General features: G+C 40.9%; 13 protein-coding genes and 1 non-coding gene across 14 annotated transcripts; 9 read left to right on the plus strand and 5 right to left on the minus strand.

Annotated features, from left to right (window-relative positions):
* Positions 1 to 121: 121 nt before the first annotated feature.
* Positions 122 to 874, minus strand: GPP2 (glycerol-1-phosphatase GPP2; the record flags this gene model as incomplete). Its single annotated transcript, XM_002495957.1, has 1 exon — positions 122 to 874. The coding sequence occupies one exon, from the start codon at positions 872 to 874 to the stop codon at positions 122 to 124; it is 753 nt and encodes a 250-aa protein (XP_002496002.1).
* An 872-nt stretch (positions 875 to 1,746) lies between these two features.
* On the plus strand, positions 1,747 to 2,361 carry THO1 (Tho1p; the record flags this gene model as incomplete). The annotated part of the gene is made up of 1 exon (XM_002495958.1): positions 1,747 to 2,361. The coding sequence occupies one exon, from the start codon at positions 1,747 to 1,749 to the stop codon at positions 2,359 to 2,361; it is 615 nt and encodes a 204-aa protein (XP_002496003.1).
* Positions 2,362 to 2,755: 394 nt separating this feature from the next.
* Positions 2,756 to 4,213, plus strand: ZYRO0C08228g (uncharacterized protein; the record flags this gene model as incomplete). Its single annotated transcript, XM_002495959.1, has 1 exon — positions 2,756 to 4,213. The coding sequence occupies one exon, from the start codon at positions 2,756 to 2,758 to the stop codon at positions 4,211 to 4,213; it is 1,458 nt and encodes a 485-aa protein (XP_002496004.1).
* Positions 4,214 to 4,366: 153 nt separating this feature from the next.
* ZYRO0C08250g (uncharacterized protein) lies at positions 4,367 to 6,181 on the minus strand (the record flags this gene model as incomplete). Its single annotated transcript, XM_002495960.1, has 1 exon — positions 4,367 to 6,181. The coding sequence occupies one exon, from the start codon at positions 6,179 to 6,181 to the stop codon at positions 4,367 to 4,369; it is 1,815 nt and encodes a 604-aa protein (XP_002496005.1).
* A 629-nt stretch (positions 6,182 to 6,810) lies between these two features.
* On the minus strand, positions 6,811 to 8,481 carry ICL1 (isocitrate lyase 1; the record flags this gene model as incomplete). Its single annotated transcript, XM_002495961.1, has 1 exon — positions 6,811 to 8,481. The coding sequence occupies one exon, from the start codon at positions 8,479 to 8,481 to the stop codon at positions 6,811 to 6,813; it is 1,671 nt and encodes a 556-aa protein (XP_002496006.1).
* Positions 8,482 to 8,973: 492 nt separating this feature from the next.
* On the minus strand, positions 8,974 to 9,068 carry ZYRO0C08294r. The gene is given in 2 exon segments: positions 8,974 to 9,018; positions 9,032 to 9,068. It is a non-coding gene; the product is annotated as a tRNA-Ser (tRNA).
* A 20-nt stretch (positions 9,069 to 9,088) lies between these two features.
* ZYRO0C08316g (uncharacterized protein) lies at positions 9,089 to 9,313 on the plus strand (the record flags this gene model as incomplete). The annotated part of the gene is made up of 1 exon (XM_002495962.1): positions 9,089 to 9,313. The coding sequence occupies one exon, from the start codon at positions 9,089 to 9,091 to the stop codon at positions 9,311 to 9,313; it is 225 nt and encodes a 74-aa protein (XP_002496007.1).
* A 466-nt stretch (positions 9,314 to 9,779) lies between these two features.
* ZYRO0C08338g (uncharacterized protein) lies at positions 9,780 to 10,265 on the plus strand (the record flags this gene model as incomplete). The annotated part of the gene is made up of 1 exon (XM_002495963.1): positions 9,780 to 10,265. The coding sequence occupies one exon, from the start codon at positions 9,780 to 9,782 to the stop codon at positions 10,263 to 10,265; it is 486 nt and encodes a 161-aa protein (XP_002496008.1).
* A 269-nt stretch (positions 10,266 to 10,534) lies between these two features.
* Positions 10,535 to 12,490, plus strand: MOT2 (CCR4-NOT core ubiquitin-protein ligase subunit MOT2; the record flags this gene model as incomplete). The annotated part of the gene is made up of 1 exon (XM_002495964.1): positions 10,535 to 12,490. One exon carries the CDS (start codon positions 10,535 to 10,537, stop codon positions 12,488 to 12,490), a length of 1,956 nt encoding a protein of 651 aa, XP_002496009.1.
* Positions 12,491 to 12,698: 208 nt separating this feature from the next.
* On the plus strand, positions 12,699 to 13,613 carry SNP1 (U1 snRNP complex subunit SNP1; the record flags this gene model as incomplete). Its single annotated transcript, XM_002495965.1, has 1 exon — positions 12,699 to 13,613. The coding sequence occupies one exon, from the start codon at positions 12,699 to 12,701 to the stop codon at positions 13,611 to 13,613; it is 915 nt and encodes a 304-aa protein (XP_002496010.1).
* Positions 13,614 to 13,992: 379 nt separating this feature from the next.
* Positions 13,993 to 16,581, plus strand: ARG56 (bifunctional acetylglutamate kinase/N-acetyl-gamma-glutamyl-phosphate reductase; the record flags this gene model as incomplete). The annotated part of the gene is made up of 1 exon (XM_002495966.1): positions 13,993 to 16,581. The coding sequence occupies one exon, from the start codon at positions 13,993 to 13,995 to the stop codon at positions 16,579 to 16,581; it is 2,589 nt and encodes an 862-aa protein (XP_002496011.1).
* A 235-nt stretch (positions 16,582 to 16,816) lies between these two features.
* On the plus strand, positions 16,817 to 17,278 carry ARC15 (Arc15p; the record flags this gene model as incomplete). The annotated part of the gene is made up of 1 exon (XM_002495967.1): positions 16,817 to 17,278. The coding sequence occupies one exon, from the start codon at positions 16,817 to 16,819 to the stop codon at positions 17,276 to 17,278; it is 462 nt and encodes a 153-aa protein (XP_002496012.1).
* A 245-nt stretch (positions 17,279 to 17,523) lies between these two features.
* On the plus strand, positions 17,524 to 18,543 carry YRB2 (Yrb2p; the record flags this gene model as incomplete). Its single annotated transcript, XM_002495968.1, has 1 exon — positions 17,524 to 18,543. The coding sequence occupies one exon, from the start codon at positions 17,524 to 17,526 to the stop codon at positions 18,541 to 18,543; it is 1,020 nt and encodes a 339-aa protein (XP_002496013.1).
* Positions 18,544 to 18,589: 46 nt separating this feature from the next.
* EFM4 (Efm4p) lies at positions 18,590 to 19,273 on the minus strand (the record flags this gene model as incomplete). The annotated part of the gene is made up of 1 exon (XM_002495969.1): positions 18,590 to 19,273. The coding sequence occupies one exon, from the start codon at positions 19,271 to 19,273 to the stop codon at positions 18,590 to 18,592; it is 684 nt and encodes a 227-aa protein (XP_002496014.1).
* Between the last annotated feature and the right edge of the window lie 158 nt (positions 19,274 to 19,431).

Below are 19,431 nucleotides of genomic sequence, written 5' to 3' on the forward strand. Positions count from 1 at the left end.
TAAATTTCTTTCTAAATACGTAACAATCTGATCATTACTGAGTTAATGCTACAATAGTTAGAAGAAGATCATCATAAATCTATCGTTTTCTCTAGTTTTAAATTTTTCTCTATTATTATGTTTACCATTTCAATAGATCATCCTTAGCATACAAGTAGTCCTTGAAAACCAATTCAACTTCGTCAGTCTTTTCGTCGTAACCACCGATTTCGATACTGTTGTGGTCCTTGACAATGATGTCACAACCCTTTTCGATCAAGAATTCCAATGGGAAGGTAGATTGGATACCGATAATCTTGGCACCTGCGGCCTTACCGGCGGCAATACCAGCTGGAGCATCTTCAAAGACAACAGCCTTGGATTTTTCTGGGTGTTCCTTGTTGATTGGGAAACCTAGACCGTCACGACCCTTCAAGTAAGGTTCTGGATGTGGCTTACCTTGCTTGACGTCGTTAGCAGTGATGAAAAGACTTGGCTTCTTGATACCTAGGATGTCGAACCACTTACGGGCCATGATCTTGGAACCGGAAGTAGCAACGGCCCATTTTTCCTTTGGCAAAGCGTTCAAAGCGTTACACAACTTCTTAGCACCGGCGACTTCGATGGCACTTTGACCGTATTTGTCTGGGATTTCAGCTTCCACCTTGGTAGCGTATTCTTCATCAGCGTAGTCTGGAGCGAACTTAGCGAAAGCGTCGTAAGTTCTCCAACCGTGAGAGATGTTGATGACGTATTGGGAGTCGAAGTAAGGCTTGTCCTTACCGAATTCTCTCCAGAAATCAGCGATAGCTGGTTGGGAGATGATGATGGTACCGTCAACGTCGAAAAGACAAGCGTTAACTTTCAAAGATAGAGGTTTTTCAGTCAAGGGCATTCTGGTAGTGTGTTGGTATTATAATGTGTAGACTATGAACCAGTAATGAAAGGAAAGCTTAAAAGTAAATCAAGAAAAAGAACATAAACAACACAAATCAGGGAGAGGAAGCTAAAACCCTCGACCCTTTATATACGATTAGAGCCCACTGACTCCCCTCTTTCTTTTCCCAAATTCGTCTCGTCGTAATAATAATAATATTAGAATTACCGGACTATCTGGCGCATTACTTACTATTGTGGGCGTCACTTTTACCGTTAATATTATTACTACGATAGCAGAGGCCTTTACAGACACAGAAGGAAAAAGAAACAAAGCACGTGTTTATACCGCTATACGGCGAGAGGAGAGAAACAAGAAGCAGGAAAAAGAAACAAAAGGGGAAACACACGCACTCTGGCGACGTTTTCGCGGTGTGCGTCGGGTGGTATGACGCAATTTTTCTTTTGGCAGTGGACGACGTGGTGAGACTTGGGAAAGGGGAAACTGGGAGGTCTGGGTCAGGCCAAGAAGCGGCGGGACAGTTTCTTTTTCTGATTGGCCCATGAGATGGATGACGTATGGGTGTGAAATCGTGTCTAGCATGCAGAGCAAATAAAAATAAAAAAAAAGAAACAACGCGTGATCCACGGCGGGTTGGCCCGAGAAGCTCGGCGGCTACTGACGGACTGCCAGCAGGACAGATCATACGATACGGAGGCAGGGTAACATGCATGGAAGTAGAGTAGCAAAGCGTGGACTTTTTTTTTTCTTCCCTCGTCGGCGGCGAGTTTCATTCTGACACACGTATAAACAACATATACAGAGGTAAATATCAGTATTATCAGTACAAGAAAAGGTCGTCAGGAAGGAGATCTGCATCAATTGATACCATGAGTGATTATAACGCACAGACAGTAGTTCAACTGAAGGAATTGTTGAAATCGAGGGGACTTCCACCCCAAGGACTGAAAAATGAGCTTGTAGAAAGGCTAGTTAAAGACGATAGCGAGAAGGCGGGAGAAACCACCAGTGAGAAAGATGGAGAAAAGAAAGAACAAGATTTACAGAAGGATGAGCAGGGAGAAATAGAACAGCCTGAAAAGGAAACAGAAACGAATGAGAAACAGGAGGAGAACCAGAAGGACTCCGTCGGTACTGAAGGCGGTGCGGAAGACAACGCGGCAAGCGGCACGGAAGCTACTGCACAGGAGAAGACGGAAGTGCCAGCAGCTCCTCAGGAAAAGAAGGATTACAAGCAGATGGCAATTGACTTGTTGAACAAGAAATTACACAGGGCCAAGAAATTTGGACAGGCTCAGGAACAGGTCGATTCTTTGCAAAAACTGTTAGTTCGTATCGAGAAATTCGGATTGGATCCAAATATGCCAGTCGCCCAGGAAGTGGGTATGGTGCCACCAAGAGTCCAGGGTGCGGGCCCCGGTCCAAAGAACAACGGCAATAAGAAATCTAAAAAGCTCTCGAAGAAATCTCATAGAAGAAATTAAGGGAAGAAGAAGGGGGGGCGGGATTCATAGGATCACGTGATACGTCAACCCCATATCTACATACGCTTTTTTGCTCCGCCTCTTACCCTACTCTGGGGAATGCTAGAGCAACCACCCATGCTAAATGTTGAAACAGCTATTGGAACCTTTACCCTCCCTCTTTCTTCCGATTTTTGGCCATCCCGCTCTCTTTGTTTCTATGTAGTGTAGAAAATAAGTGAGTGGGGATTGTTGATCTTTCATTGCAAGCGCGGGTGGACAATTTCAATCATTTTTTTTTTTTTTTTTTTTTTCAATTTTAATCTTTATCCAAAAGCATTGAAATTTAGCAGTTGTCTGTTTCGATTTATTCCAAAAAGGACTTTATTATCCTTCCCCTTCCCCTACTACTGCGATGAATAACAATAGTAATAATAACGATGGTAATAAAGACACTCCCGTTCAAAAACCTATACTAGTTAGAATTGACAACTTGCCCCCGGGTAAATCCTGGAAAGAAGTTCGTTATCTGATCGGGGGAATTGTTCATCATTCAAATGTAATCCAAGTGAAAATGCTACCGTTGATGTCCTCAATAGTACCCCCTTTTGTTCCGTTTCAAAGTTGTATCGTGACTTTGAAACCACAACTAGATCCTGAATCGTTGAGTGAATTACTAGTTAATTTGAACACTTATCAGTGGCATTACTACAACTTATACGCTTATACATTACCCCCACTAGATGCAATGCAACAGTTTATGCCCATGCTTGATCAGACAACAGCAATACCACCAAGTGGTAACAAGTTGACCCATGATGAAGTTAGCATCAGCCCGAGCTCGTTAAACGACCACACAGAACTAAAGACGCCAAATGGTACACCTTCACTCTTATACCCAACGCCAATTCCAGCGCCTGCACCGCCACCGATCGCACCAGCGGGACCTGCAACACCTGCTATGATTTCGTTACCGCCAGGACCGGGATCAGGACCGGGACCAATGTCGCCGTTTGGTACGTTGAATGGCGGCATTCCTGCAATGGCTCCACAACTCCCATTTATGGGGATGGGACCGGGACCGCCAAGACGCCAGTATTATCAACCGAACATGTACGGATCAGGCAAATTCGGCGGCGCTTCTGGCGGGTTGTCGTCTACATCCAGTGGCAGAAACAGTCATAGAAACAGTAGCGGTGGTGAAAATATCGGTGCCGATAATAAGCCTCCTGCCCCTGACAGGTACATGGCGGCGGCAGCAGCAGCAACCTCTGCAACCACTCAAGGCCTGAACGATTCTTCTCGCGGGAATATTACAAATAGCAACTCTAAAAGGTTAAAACAGATCTTTAACGAAAGGACCTTTAGGAAGCAGATGACAGGCAGGAAAATGTCACAATTGCAGATTTCAGGTTTCCCACCGTTTATCAAGTTAGACTCCTGGGAACCAATACAGCCGGAAAATTATAGATCATTGGGCGAAAAAGGGGTTCAACTGATAGAGACGGATCAGCCGGAAAAATACGGCAGGTTAAGATGGACAATCTTGAAGGATTATGTCAAATTGAAATGCCCTCGATTGTTGAGTTTGCAAGAGGAGGATTCATCTGTGGAAAATAACACGAGAGAATTTTATGTGGGTGTTTATGAGGACCATGAGGAGCCCATTGGTATCAAGATTGCCCCCAATGAGCAAGAATCGCCAGAATATGGCTTAAGTTCAGCTACCGTATACAAGGCCATCGTGGGGTTTAACAATAGCGAGCTTTGCGACTCCTGCATGGATGCTCTACGCGATCAAGAATATTCATTGGGGTACAAATTGGAGATCAAGGCATTACCACCGTACGAGGAGGAACAGCAACGTACGTAGCAGCCATATGTATATGATTTGACAAGAAGGAGAAAAAAAAAAAAAAAAAAGAAGACATGATTAAGATTAATGCAGAGAGTATTTATTGTTCGTGTTTATGTATCTTATACGATGCTGATGATGCAATTAAATAAGTAAAAAGAAAAATGCTTTTCACAACAAGGGTTGGAAAACTGGCTGTGGTAGGTTACCGTTCTGGAAGAAATTTCTGTTAGAATTGCCGACGACAGATGGTAATGATGGTAATTCGTTTGGCGATTCTGACTGATTTCTTTGCGGGATCGGTGACCTACTACCAATTCGATTGATGATGTTATCCAGCGCCGTTTGTGATGAAGATGCAGGTGATGGCGGTGGCAATGGTGTCGTCAATTCCCTTTTAACCTGTAAAGATGCAGCGCTTAACATTTTTAGTCCATCTAGTTCACTTGGTTTGGATGGTTCCGGGGCCACTATAGTTGTCGATGATAATTCTCTAACTTCTAAAACGATGGTATCACTTGTAAAACTACTAAATAGACGTGCTAATTCTGAATCTTCATGCATTAATTTTTGGTCGTGGTATAGTGCCAATGGTTTCGATTGATTAACAATTTGAAATAGCTGTTTACAATTTTCTAACACTTCATTAACAGTCGGTGGTCCATTGGATAAAAGATGGAATGTAAATTGGTGCTCCCTATCCTTAAACCTAATGAAAACTTTTTTATTAACGTCTTTATCAGCAGCTTGAGGTTTCATCGACAACGATGAGATTACAGCTGTCCGCTGGCCATAGGTCGAATTGTGCGGTAGGGAATTTTCACTTGTTAAAAGCGGATATTGCAACATTACCAAATGATGGATGATTTCACTTAATGGGTAAAGACATGGATCGAATCCAAAGTCTTTGACTAATCCACCCATAGTTAAAAATAAAACTTTTAATTGAACCTGTTTGGCTGGTAATTGGGTTAAATTTCTTTTACTGGCAGGTCCAAATAATTTTATCGATAAGTTCGATAGCGACTCTTGAGACGAGCTCTTTGATGTAATATATTCCATTGACGATGGCATCAAGTTCGAGAAAAACCTTTCAACGACAAATACAATTGCTGATCTAGTTGTCATTTCACCTAGAAATTCCAGATTGCTGTACATATCCACAGAACCCTGTGCAAATGCCATATCAAAACAGGAACGTGATCTTTGTACTTGTAAAAGTGTTTTTTCCCTTAGGAAGAACGGTAGCGATGGAGATGGATTTGCATGGTTACGATTTTTCAACCCCAATGACAGCAGGTTCCTGTCGTTTGAAGAAAGTGCAAAGTCCGTTAGATTCGGACCATCACCATCATCTTGTGATTGCTGGTTGAAGGGAACCGTGTTGTTCACCAGATCAGCAATGATGGATTTAACAATATCGTCATACATCTGCTGGGATTGAATAACGGGAATTCTAGGCGGTGCAATTGGGGATTTCACGGCAGGTGCAACTGCAGGTTGTACCGGCAGTGGTGCTGGAAGCTGTTGGCCACCGAAACTTGGAGGAGCGGAGGTTGATGGTGGCGGAGGAGCAGGTGGTGCTACTGTAAACTGACAAGGTGAACTCATTCTAGTAATATCTTCATCACTTGTGCATGATCCGCTGCCACCACTTCTTTTCTTACTTCTCTTCCTATTTCTTCTGACACTCTGTACTGCGGCCGTAACTAGCTTCTCGAATTCATTAGCAGAGCTTAAAGGATACCCGTATTCTGTTCTCAAAATAGTGGCGATTTGTCTAATATTATCATCTTGTTCACTAGCTTTCCTTTCACTGAGTCCGAATTTATCGATTAACTCCAGTCTTCTACCAGAAAACTCTTTCCATTTTTTTTCATCTGAAAAGTTCAACTGCTCTCTAATCTTATGAGTGGTACCATTACCAACAGGTTTGCCCACTCTGTAGGGCGTGGAACGCATGCTCCTATGTGATGAGTTGTTCATGTAAGATGATTATTTGATGACTTGATTGTTTAGCTATATATAAATGTTTTTTTTTGATATTTTTTCTCTCATACGAATCAATGACTGAATGAATGGATGGAATTAATGGGAGCCTAACATATAGGGCACAGTTTGTGGTAAAATGCCTTACGACCTGATTCATGAGTCGCGTGTGGGTGCGAGGGAGTCAGCGATGTCGATGTTGCAAACACCGTAGGAAATGCACACATACCAGCAACACCGAGCCCCTTTCCAAGAGTATAGACTATTTACTGCACCTTCTTACAGACATACATACATAGACGATATTAAGCTACTCAGATCTACCCTTCCATGCAACTACAAGAGATCCATTCTACACTTACCATCGTATATACCAATAGTAAATACAGAGTTTGAATCATGTCGAGGTTTCGATCTGTTTAGAGCTATTCCAGCTTCTTTTTAAATTTTTTCTCTCAAACGGCGCAAAACTAAAAGAAGAAGGGGAAAAAGAAAAGTGAAAAGTGTCAGAGACAAACTCCGATAGGTCGAGGATGATTCCGAAGAAAAAGAGGAAGAAGAAATGTACACTCAGTCGATGACATACGTAAATAAGTGGTATTTAAAGACCGTCCGCAAAGTTGCCATTACGAATTTGCCTTGAATTGGTCTTCTGTCACACCCTTGCCCATGGCAGCAGTTGCGGAAACACCTCCCTGTGCGAGTTTTAAGAGTGAATCGACATAACTTGCGCCCGACCACTGTTGATGTTTTAAGAGATCGACGCCGTTATTCATTTCTACCTTCTGAACATCTTGCGCATAGGCTTCCATACCCCTTTGCGCGTAGTCGCGGGCGAAGTTATGCACTGCCAATGCAGTTGTGTGAATGCCAGCTAATGTAATAAATTGCCAACAATAGCCCAGACGGCCCAATCTTTCCACAAAGGTTTTTTGTTCGGCAACAGACATTGCAGTCGTCCAGTTGAAAGATGGAGACAAATTGTAGGCTAACATCTTATTGGGGAAGACTTCACGAACGCCTTCGGCAAACTCTCTTGCTTGCTCGTAATCGGGATAGTTAGATTCCATCCAGACCAAATCTGCATGAGGAGCAAATGCGCGGGCTCTCATAATGGCACACTTGGTGCCACCTTGGTAACGGTAGAGACCATCGCGGACCCGAGGGACATCCCAATCGAAATAGATGGGGCGACCAATTAGTTCCAAAGCCAACTTGCGCTGTTCACGGATGGAAACGCCTGAATATGGCCCCACGCGAGAGTTAAATTTGTCTAGAACTTCTCCTTTGTTAGGTATATCCGACTTTTCCACTTCATCTCTGAAGGCTTCATGGAACAATTTAAGACCCGCTTTAGCTATCCATTGCTGTTCAATTTGTTGCAATTCATCCCCTGATTTACCTTCTAAGATGGCACGATCCATTACTTCGGCAAACGGCTCATCGTCAACTTCAGGATTAGTAGCTCCGACGATGTAATAATGATCCTTGGGGTCGATCGAGGATGACAACAAATTAGCCGCCTCCGAATCGGAACGTGCAACAATGACCAAATCGGATCTCATAATATCGGCACACATTCTAATTGTATTCAAACGATTAACGTGCTCTTGTACCGGCACGACGCATCTCCCTGCCATATGTCCACATTTTTTATTGGTAGAAGTTTGATCTTCCATGTGAATACCGGCGGCGCCTCTTTCGATGAACATTTTGGTCAGTTTGAAAACAGCGGTTAACCCACCATGGCCAGCATCGGCATCAGCGACGATAGGTGTTAGATAATCGGTTGCAGGTCCCATTGCATCCAATTCGCTTTGAGAAGTTGCATGGGAGCGTGCCTCCAACTGCTTTCTATCATGGAATTGCTGAGCCTTAAACAAATGTTCCACTTTGTTAGGAACGGTATCCATAGGATAGTCGGCCAAGTCGGGGCCTGGTTCATTTGAAGTGGAGGACGTTGAAGAACATTGCCAGCCGGAAACGTAGATAGTGTCGAGATATTTTGCCATCTGCGTAACGTGAACAGGATCTAGAGCACCAAAGGTACGCGCGGTGGTACCTTGCTCATTATGCTTTTCTAAAACATTGTACAACTTTTTGGCTTGGATGGAAGATGGATAATCATTTTTGGGGAAAGTACCGCTCTTGGCGGCAATATCTCTTGCATTGTAAAGACGTTTTGTTTGAGACCATCTGGGATGTGACCACCATTTTTCAATTTCAGCAGTTTGAGTATCAATCTCCTTTTGTAGAAGGTTAAAGTTGGAAAACTTGGAAGTATCGATAGTTGACATTATGAATATTATCTGCGATGCGATGTGAGGCGTTGTTTCTGTACTCTGCACTCTGTTGCTGTGTGATACAGATACAATTGAAGAACATGCAGATGCTCTTTAAACTTTGCAAGAGGGTTCCCTTTATATATGTTTAAAGTTGACCATATTCCAATCCAACAGAAACTATGTTGTAGTGAGAGCATGGGTCATACGTTTTCCATTCCTGCGTCAACAGTTTCCAGCATGGGTTATTACTCATTAGTCCTCCCCGTCAATGCATTGATTGGAATATACTGCGTCTTGAGTCTTAGTCCATTGGTACATGATTCAATTCCAGTTGATCACTTGTTTGACCCTTCGGTTGAATTCAAGTACCTTTTCGGACGAATGGCGGTTAGTCTAGCGGAGTCACATGTGACTAAAAAAATTATAACAATCGTAGTCATTTAGAACTGACTTACAATGAAGGATAAGGGAATCATCCCGAAGGATGAAAAAAATCAATTTTTTCGACACCAGCAGGACTCGAACCTGCGCGGGCGTAGCCCAACAGATAACTATTAGAAGATTCAAGTCTGTCGCCTTAACCACTCGGCCATAGTGTCATCTGATATTGTATATCAGTATGCCATTGAGGAAGGGACCGTATGCAATTAGGAAATTAGAGAGAGATCATTTTGTCAATATACGACAATCCTTCGATTCTTTCACTACGATTCAACCCGTAAAACGTACTAGTTCTCGACCCCCCAAATCCAACTTGTGTGTCTTGCAATTCGCTATATGGACCCGAGTTCAATTATCTAGGGTAATGTCGCGTATTCAACAAGTATATAAAGAAAGCCAGTGAGAAGACTTAGTATGCTATGCTGCTCAGAGTGCTAGAGCATGACATAATGTGATGATGGCCAAGTGAGTGCCATGTATTACTTCATTAGCGGTTAGCAAGGCACGTGATCAGACCTATACTACTCATACCGACTCATATTAGACAAGTAAATACACAACTAGTGCAGTACCATAACATGTAATGTTAACTACATTCTTTTTTTGCCCCCTTCTCGTACCATCTTACTGCCCCTTACCCTTCCCCGTATAGATGAAGTTCAGGGCCTTCAGAGTCTCCCCACAATTATTTCTTAAAACAGGTTAGGGATACCAGAGTAATACCACTATTACATACTTCGCCGACATGGTGTGACAGTTGCTCTAATTACGAACAGTATAAAGAGAGGTAGAGTCGCATCATGTCTTGGACCCCCTTGCCGTCTCCTCTGCTCTCTTGAACAACAACAACAACAACAACACTACTCGAAATGGCCAAGAAGAACAAAGGACCAAAAGTTACTACAGTTACAAACAAGCAAGGTGAGACTTTGCAGGTCTTTGAAACTCTAGAAGATTTTGAGACCTTCATCAAGCAAGAAACAGAGGATGATGAGTTTGATCACATCCACTGTGTGTTGAACTACTATCCTCCATTTTTACTTCATCATTCTCATAATGATCCTGAGAAAATATCTGATCAGAACAACTGTCACTCTAGGAAATTCGTCCGTCACCTGCATCAACATGTGGAAAAGCACCTACTAAAGGATTTGGCAGTTGCTTTGCAATCACCAGATTTGAAATTTAGTAACAAATCGAAGGATCAGACTTTTGAAAAGATTGTTTGGTTATATAACGACGATGCTTCCTATCACGATAAACCCTTCCATGTGGCTGTCGAGGTTACCGCTAGACATGATGACGCCCTTGTGAACGTGGACTACAGAACCACACCAAGGACAATTGCTGTCTGATGTAATGAATTGATGAATTGACGAATTGATGCAGTAGCTAGTTAAGTAGCAGTGCTATTATATACTCGGTAATATACGTTAGAGTTATTATGAAGATTGTACTACGTATCTTCAAGGCGATGCCCTTCGTCCGGGTAAAAATGTTTTTTCAAGATGTTTTCCGAACAATTAAAGATACATACAGTGTTAGTTAGTGTTAAACACTATTTGAACAAACAGCAAGAAGTTTATATCTATTAATCAAACACAACAGAATCGATTTCTTAACCATGGCACTAAATCCGCATGTTCACGAGAACCTAAAGGCCATTCAAAGGGCTTTAAGCAACTATGATATGTCATTTTTAAGTGATGATGAGGAGGATTTTTGTCCACTTTGTCTTGAACCTATGGATATTACTGACAAGAACTTCAAACCCTGTCCCTGTGGATATCAAATCTGCCAGTTTTGCTATAACAATATCAGACAAAATGAAGAATTAAATGGTAGATGTCCTGCATGTCGTCGTAAATATGACGATGACAGCGTTGAATACGTTGTATTGACAGTGGAAGAATTAAGGATGGAAAGAGAAAAGCAGACACGTAAGGAATGGGAAAGGAAACAACGTGAAAAGGAACGCAAGGAAAGTGAGTACGCTAATAGAAAGCACTTGGCAGGAATGCGTGTAATTCAAAAAAATCTGGTCTATGTGGTTGGTGTTAACCCTCCAGTGCCATATGAGGAAGTCGCTGGTGTACTAAAATCAGACAAATATTTTGGTCAATACGGTAAGATCAGTAAGATTGTTGTTAATAGGAAGACTCCTGTTGGTAGTAATAATGATCATTACCATTCTAATACTAGCAATAATAGCAGTAGTGCAACCAATGCAAGTGGTAATGCCAATGGTCCTAGTGGTACCGTTCCTGGTTATGGTGTTTACATTACATTTGCCAAAAAGGAAGATGCAGCACGCTGTATTGCTCAAGTTGATGGTACCTATATGGATGGCAGATTGGTAAAAGCCGCCTATGGTACGACGAAGTATTGTTCATCATATTTACGTGGATTACCATGTCCAAATCCAAACTGTATGTTTCTTCATGAACCTGGTGAAGAAGCGGATTCATTTAACCGTAAAGAATTGAGTAATAAACCAACTACACAACGTAATACTCAAAGTAATGGGCCAATTTACAGAAGTGGTGGCGCTGGTGGTCATTTCTCAGGTACTTCTTCACCTGCAGCTGTTAAAGTCCAGCTTCATCATGATCATCACAGCAATGGTAGTTCAACTCCAATTTTAACACCTGCGCCTGTACCCACAGGTTCAAATCCCTGGGGGGTTTCTAACAATACGGCACAACTTAACTCAATTAGTCTTTCGAAAAATGGTAGTGCACATAATTTACCAACATTGGGTGAAACTTTAAGCCAACAGCAACAACAACAACAACAACAACAGCAGCAACAACAACAGCAACAACAACAACAGCAGCAACAACAACAACAACATGGAATTAGCAATGAAAGCTCTAATAACCATAGTAAGAAGAAACAACAAGATAAATCTAACGGTAAGGATTACGCTGATCCATATGATGCGCTAGGTAGTGCGGTTGCCTTCTTAGATGAAAGAATTAATTGGTTCTCCAATTACCAAAATCATGAATTCCATTTACAAACTAATTTAGTGGATGATGAAACTTATGGTCATTATCCATCTTTGTTTTCCTGGGAAAACTTAGACACTTCCGAACAAAGTGATCAAACTTTGACAAGAAAATTGGTGGACATCCTTGCAATTAATCCTGTGGATTATTCTGCATCTGTGATTTCATTTTTACAAAATGCAAGTGCAAGTACAAATTTAACATCAAATGCAAGCAATACCCCAGTTGCTGCTGCCGCAGCAGCAGCAGCAGCGGCTAACACTACCCCTGCAACTACCACTACACCACTACCTCAACAGATTCATCTACATCAACAAGTACCACCCCCAGCGGCGGCAGCAGCAGCGGCGGCAGCAGCAGCAGGAGGACCAGCACAACATCAACAACATCCCCTAAATGTTAATACGCCACCACCACCAGGTATTTTTACACCCCACCAAATGGCTCTGCATCAACAACAACAACAGCAGCAACAACAACCTATGGCCGCTGAAACTGCTGCAACTCCAAATTCAGCTGATTTTCTCAATCAGTTGATTAACGGTAGAAGAGTCGCTGCAGGAAACTAAAACTAACGCTAATACAATCTGTATTTATTCCTATATTATTTTTCTTTCCTCCCTTTTCTAATTCCATTTTTGTTATATAAATTTTGTAATTTACCTTTAACTGATCTTCTCGGCATTATATTCAAAACGCACTTGATCGAGGAACTATTGTAAAGGAATCTACTTAAGAGGAACAGCACATAAAAGTCAACAGAGGCTTCTGCATATCATGTCTTATAATACCTCTAAGTTTCCTTCCGATGTTTCACGACTATTCAAGCCAAGACCGCCATTAGAATACAAGAGACCAGTTGATTATCCACCTGAGAAGAGACAAACATGTCCACATATTACAGGAGTTTCACAACTACTAGGAGAACAGCTATCATCTTACGTTAATCAATTCCCCCAGGGCTCAGATAATAAGTACCTGCAAAAGTACGAAGAGGCGTCTCATGCAAAGGACAACGAATACGCCAAGTTGAATCAAGAGACTCGTGGATGGGAACCTCATAAAGATCCAAACATCAAGGAAACCGATCCATTCAAGACGATATTTGTTGGTAGATTACCATATGATACAACAGAGATGGAACTACAAAGAGAATTCAGTAAATTTGGTGATATTGAAAGAATTCGTGTCGTTAGAGATAAAGTTACCAACAAATCTAAAGGTTATGCATTCGTACTATTCACCAATCCACAGAGCAGTAGAATGGCTTGTAAGGAGATTGGAATCCACCGAGGATTAGAAATCAAGGGTCGTATCGCCATTGTTGATATTGAAAGAGGGAGAACTATCAAGTATTTCAAACCAAGACGTCTTGGCGGTGGATTAGGCGGCAGAGGCTATACGAAAACTCACGGATCGATGACGTCAAATGTACCGTCAAAATTTGGTAACAGGCCTATTACAACACCAAGACCAGCGTACAGCGGTCCCAGCAGATTTTCTAGCAGTACGCCACTTCTTCCGAACGACTCAAAGATACCTAATCGATATGGGGGCAATATGGCAAGACGTCCTGGGCTAGGAGGAGATGCATCACCTTCTCAACCTCCTCCTGCTACTACTTCCTACAGATCTAGATATTCAAGAACTAAAGAGACAAGATCTACAAATGTCGAAGAACCCGATTACTAGTTGACGAATGAGTCATTGCCCTCGGAATTAGGTATCGGCCGGTAAAAAGAGTTTAATTGTGGCAAAAGAGATAATAAAACAAGCTGCGATGACACAATATGATCAGAAGAATCAAAGTCCAGTTATCGATATTTCAATAATAAATGAATTGAGCGATGGCGAATTGCCTTTTTCATTATTTTTTTTTTTTTCATTATTTTTTTTTTTTTTTTTTTTTTTTTCAGTCATCGTGAAAAAAAATTGCGAGGTATTCGGTCAGTCGTCTTTTGATTACTGTCTACTACCATCGACAAGAATTATAAAAAGGTAAGGGTAAATTTCATTGTATTGTTAACGGTAAATACTGGTTTATCTCAAGGGAACAACAATCGCCACTACAATGTCTTCCACCAGTTTGTTGCTCTCTACCAAGGGCTTTAGCGGTGCAAGATTTCAAAAGGTTGCATCTGTCCTGACCAAATGTGCAGCATCCAATATCACTTCTCAAAACGCCTCTCAGAGGGTTTCAAGTGGGTTTTCCAGGAAAAGAGTTGGCTACTCTAAGAGATATATGTCATCTGCGAATGGTGTTGGTTCTCCTAGTACCAGATCAACTGTGGTTCAACTTTTGAACAATATTAGTACTAAAAGAGAAGTGGAACAATATTTGAAATATTTTACATCTGTATCCCAACAGCAGTTTGCAGTGATTAAGGTTGGTGGTGCCATCATCAGTGACAATTTACAGGAATTGGCATCTTGTTTGGCATTTTTGTACCATGTAGGTCTATACCCAATCGTGTTACATGGTACAGGACCTCAAGTTAACGAAAAGTTAGAGGCACTTGGTGTAGAACCTGACTACATTGATGGTATTAGAATTACCGATGAGACTACCATGTCAGTCGTTAGACAATGTTTCTTGGAACAAAACTTGAAGTTGGTTACAGCATTAGAACAATTGGGTGTTCGTGCAAGACCTATTACTTCCGGTGTCTTTACCGCCAATTACTTGGATGAAGAAAAATACAAATTAGTTGGTGATATTACGGGTGTAACTAAGGATGCCGTCGAGGCCTCCATCAAGGCAGGTGCATTGCCAATCTTGACATCTTTAGCTGAAACCCCCTCCGGTCAAATGCTTAACGTTAACGCAGACGTAGCTGCCGGTGAATTGGCTCGTGTTTTTGAACCATTGAAAATTGTCTACTTGAATGAAAAGGGCGGTATTATCAATGGTGAAACCAATGAAAAGGTCTCTATGATTAACTTAGATGAAGAATACGATCTTTTAATGCAACAGAGTTGGGTTAAATATGGTACCAAGTTAAAGATTAGAGAAATCAAAGAATTGTTGGACTATTTACCACGTTCATCATCCGTTGCCATTATTAACGTTCAAGATCTACAAAAGGAATTGTTTACAGATTCTGGTGCAGGTACAATGATTAGAAGAGGTTACAAATTAAGCAAAGTTGCATCATTACCTGAATTCCCATCTCCAGATGCTCTCAGAGAAGCATTGTCCAATGACATTGATATTGCTTCTGGTAAACAAAGTGTTGCTACTTATTTGAGGGAACTAGAACATTCAGATTTTGCCGCCTATGCAGATGAACCAATGGATGTTCTAGCAATCATTAGAAAAAATCATACCGTCCCCAAATTGGATAAATTCATCTGTACAGAATCTGCTTGGTTAAACAACGTTAGTGATAACGTTTTTACCGCATTGCGTAACGATTTCCCATCTCTACAATGGATAGTCAATGAAGATAATCCAAATATTGCTTGGCACTTTGACAAATCTCAAGGTTCTTATTTGAAAAATGGTAAAGTTTTGTTCTGGTATGGTGTGGATGACTTAAACACTGCTTCAAAGATCATACAAGAATTTATCACTAGCGTTTCTCAAGCTGCAGGTTCTCCATCTCATGGTCGCGCCTTTGCTTCTGGCCAATCTTCTAGAGCTTATTCCACCAGATCTGCCGCTAAACCTCAAGGCACAAATAAATCCGTCGGTCGTGTTGGTTTAATTGGTGCTAGAGGGCATACTGGTAGTAATTTGGTTTCTTTGATTAATACTCATCCGTATTTGGAAGTGGCACACGTCTCTTCTCGTGAATTGAAGGGTAAAAAACTACAAGGTTATAACAAATCTGAAGTTATTTACGAGACATTACAACACGAAGATGTTCAAAAATTAGAATCTCAAGGTGCTGTTGATTTCTGGGTCATGGCACTACCAAACAAAGTTTGTGAACCATACGTCGAAGCTATCGAGAGTGCGAAGGGAAAGGGAAAGATTATTGATCTTTCCGCAGACCACAGATTTGTTCCTGAAGATCAGTGGGCTTATGGTCTTCCAGAATTAAACAGCAGAGATAGTATCGCCAATGCCAAAAAGATTGCTAACCCTGGTTGTTTCGCCACTGGTTCTCAACTATTAATTGCTCCATTGTGCGACTTAATCACTGGATTGCCTACTGTTTTTGGTGTTTCCGGTTACTCAGGTGCTGGTACCAAACCCTCCCCCAAGAATGACCCAAAGGTTTTGAGTAACAATTTGATCCCATACACTTTGACCAACCACATTCACGAACGTGAAATCTCTACTCATTTAAACCAAGAAGTAGCATTTATACCTCATGTGGGTCAATGGTTCCAAGGTATTTCACTATCAGTTTCCATCCCAATCAAGAAAGGTTCCTTAACATCTGAATCCGTGCAAGAATTATACCAAAATTTCTACAATGGTGAAAAATTGGTACATGTGCAAAAGGATATCCCATTGGTCAGAGACATTGGTGGTACTCATGGTGTATCCATTGGTGGTTTCAAAGTTAATGACCAAGGTGATCGTGTTGTTGTATGTGGTACTATCGATAACCTACTCAAAGGTGCAGCTACCCAGTGCTTGCAAAACATGAACTTGGCGCTTAAATACGGTGAATACGAAGGTATTCCAGACGACAAAATTCTCCAGTAAGAGAACTAATGTAATTTATAAAATAAATTATATGTTTTTTCAATTTTTCAATTTTATGTACAAACATTTAGTGCGCTCTCTCTCTCTAGGTGTGTTACCCTCACCGTCCTTCAAGTTCAAATGTCCTTTAATTATGGTCGAAGTTGGTCCAAGTCTAAAGATCATCCCCCTTTTCAAAATGAAGAACAGGATATATAGGATCTAAATCTCCTGCTCTTGGACTAATACGTTTAATATGGAAGATTGGAGAAGAATTGACATCGATGCATTCGATCCAGAAAGTGGTAGGTTAACGGCTCAAGATCTTATACCTCCATATGTTCAACAGACAGATCCACAAGCTGTACAGCAACAAATTTCTCAATTGAAATCATTTGCCACCAGTGGTGATATTAATTCTGCATTACAATTGGCAACATCTGATCCACCATACGGTGCTGATGACAGTACAAAGGCCCTATATTTCCGTGCCGTTTTAGAGACTTTGACCCAAGTGAGACAGGCTGACATTGCGAATGTTGTCAAGCAATTACAACCACAACAGCAAGATGTACTTATCAAATACCTTTACAGGGGTATGTCAATACCTGAAGGACAGAGACAGGGTGGTATCTTGCTAGCTTGGTTTGAAAAATTAACCCAAGTAGCTGGCGTTCAACCAGTAATGCATTACTTGACGGATAGAAGAACCGTGTAGAGATGTAGGAACTACGACTAAAGAAAAAAAATCTGTACTTAGAAAGAATCAAAGAAAAGCTAGATGTGCTTTTTTTCTTCCCTTTCCATATAGCATATGTTATCTTCATTATTCTTGATATTTGTATATAAAGGTGTTTGAAAAAACTAGGGACGGCTACAATATCAATCAAACTTTACCTAGTACTAGTTAGAAAAACTGGAAGCGATAAGTGATCAGAGTCCTCTACACCACTGTAGGAAGTAATGGCTGCTGATCAGGAAAAGAAAGTCTCAACTGAAGATGAGAATAAGAACAAGAGAGTGAGAGAGGAAGAGGTAAAAGATTTAAAAGAGACCAAGAAGGTCAAGACAGATGAAGAGAAGAAGGAGGAGAAGAAGAATGAAAAGGAAGTAGAAAAGCTGGAGGATAAGAAGGAGGATAAGAAGGAGAAAAGTCAGGATGAGGAAGATAAGAAAGAGGAGGACAAGGAAGGGAAGGAAGAGCAAGAAGAGAAGGAAGAGAAGTTAGTTTCTAAAGAGAAAGATCCTAAAGAGTCACAGAATGAAAACAAAAATGATCCTGATAGTAAAGAAAAATCTGCAAGTCAAGAATCTAAACCCAAATTTGTCTTCGGAGCCAGTTCAAGTTTTGGATCAGGATTCAAAGTTGCTAGTAGTGGTCCTTTAAATAATGAAGAAGCCAAGAAGGACCTTTCTAGGGAAGCAGGGACACCAAAGCCATCGGCGTTTGGATCAGGTCTTTCATTTGGTGGTGGATTTGGAGTATTAAAGGCTTCAGATAAGGAAGACAGCAAGGAAAAGACACCAGAACCAAGCTCCGATGCTAAGGAAAGATCAAGAGAATCGTCATCAGCCTCATCAAGTGCTAATGGAACGAAGTTACAAAAGCAAGATGTAAAATCTGGTGAAGAATCTGAAGAAACCATATACCAAGCAAATGCCAAACTATATCAATTGGCAGATATTGAAGCGGGTTGGAAAGAAAGAGGTATTGGCGTTATTAAAGTTAACAAAAATGTAAATACTGGAAAATCACGTCTTGTTATGAGATCTCGTGGTATCCTTAAAGTCATACTAAATCTTTCGCTTGTTAAAGGTTTTACAGTGCAAAAGGGCTTCGTTGGATCGATGCAAGGTGAGAAATTCATTAGAATGGTTACACAAGATGATAATAAATCCCCCATACAAACTGCTGTTAAGACTGGAAGTAAAGAAATCGCTGAAGATCTTTATGACAGCATTGTCAAGTTGATTCCAAAATAAAACAAATAGATTAAAAGAGAAAAAATGGTAATGATATAGACAATTATTAGCTCAATTTGACAAATGCTATACTGCATATGGCAGTGCCCTGTACACCGCCAAATGAAAAAGATGGATAATTAATCTTATTCCAAACTTTTAAGTTTTCAGTTTGTATAATTTTAATCAATTCGGATTCTGTAAAATTGCAAGATGTAATTAAGAAAACACCACCTTTAACCAACAATTTTTCTACGACCTGAGAGTATAATTCTACTAAACTTTTACCATTTTCCCTCGTCAATCCACTTAATGCTATTGCGTCTAAAGTTCCCTTATCAAGGACTAGGTCAAATTTTGAAGGTGTCCAGAATTCGTCAAATATATCTTTAGCGGAAAATTCGACCGGTAATCCCTTCGTTTGAGCCACTTCTTTTGCAAACTCTATACTTTGTTCAGAATAATCAACTCCCAACATGGGTCCATTAAATCCACTTTCGACCAATTCAAACAAAAGGTGTCCATTACCTGTACCCAAATCACAAATGGAACAGCCGTGTTCTATATGATGCATACCAATGTTATCCTCCAGGAAACTTACCATCTTAGCTTCTGCATCGTTATCATCGAACCAACATTCTCCGGTATCCTCTGGGTTATTTTCAAAATTGTTCTTCTCAAGGGCATAGAATTCATCCCAATATTCCTTCGTACCCAATTTGGACTTGTTGAGTTTAGTTGTATCCTCCATTTATATCCAATATACAGCGTCTTCAAACCTCTTATAGCCCTTTATAATCTGATCATTTCTAATTAGACTTATTAGTTCAACGACGATGAACAAGCGAAATTTTCCACACATCAACCGAAACTTGGACTCATTAACACTAGAATATAGAGGGAAAGATC

Source organism: Zygosaccharomyces rouxii (assembly GCF_000026365.1).
Source record: "Zygosaccharomyces rouxii strain CBS732 chromosome C complete sequence".
Classification (NCBI taxonomy): Eukaryota; Fungi; Ascomycota; class Saccharomycetes; order Saccharomycetales; family Saccharomycetaceae; genus Zygosaccharomyces; species Zygosaccharomyces rouxii.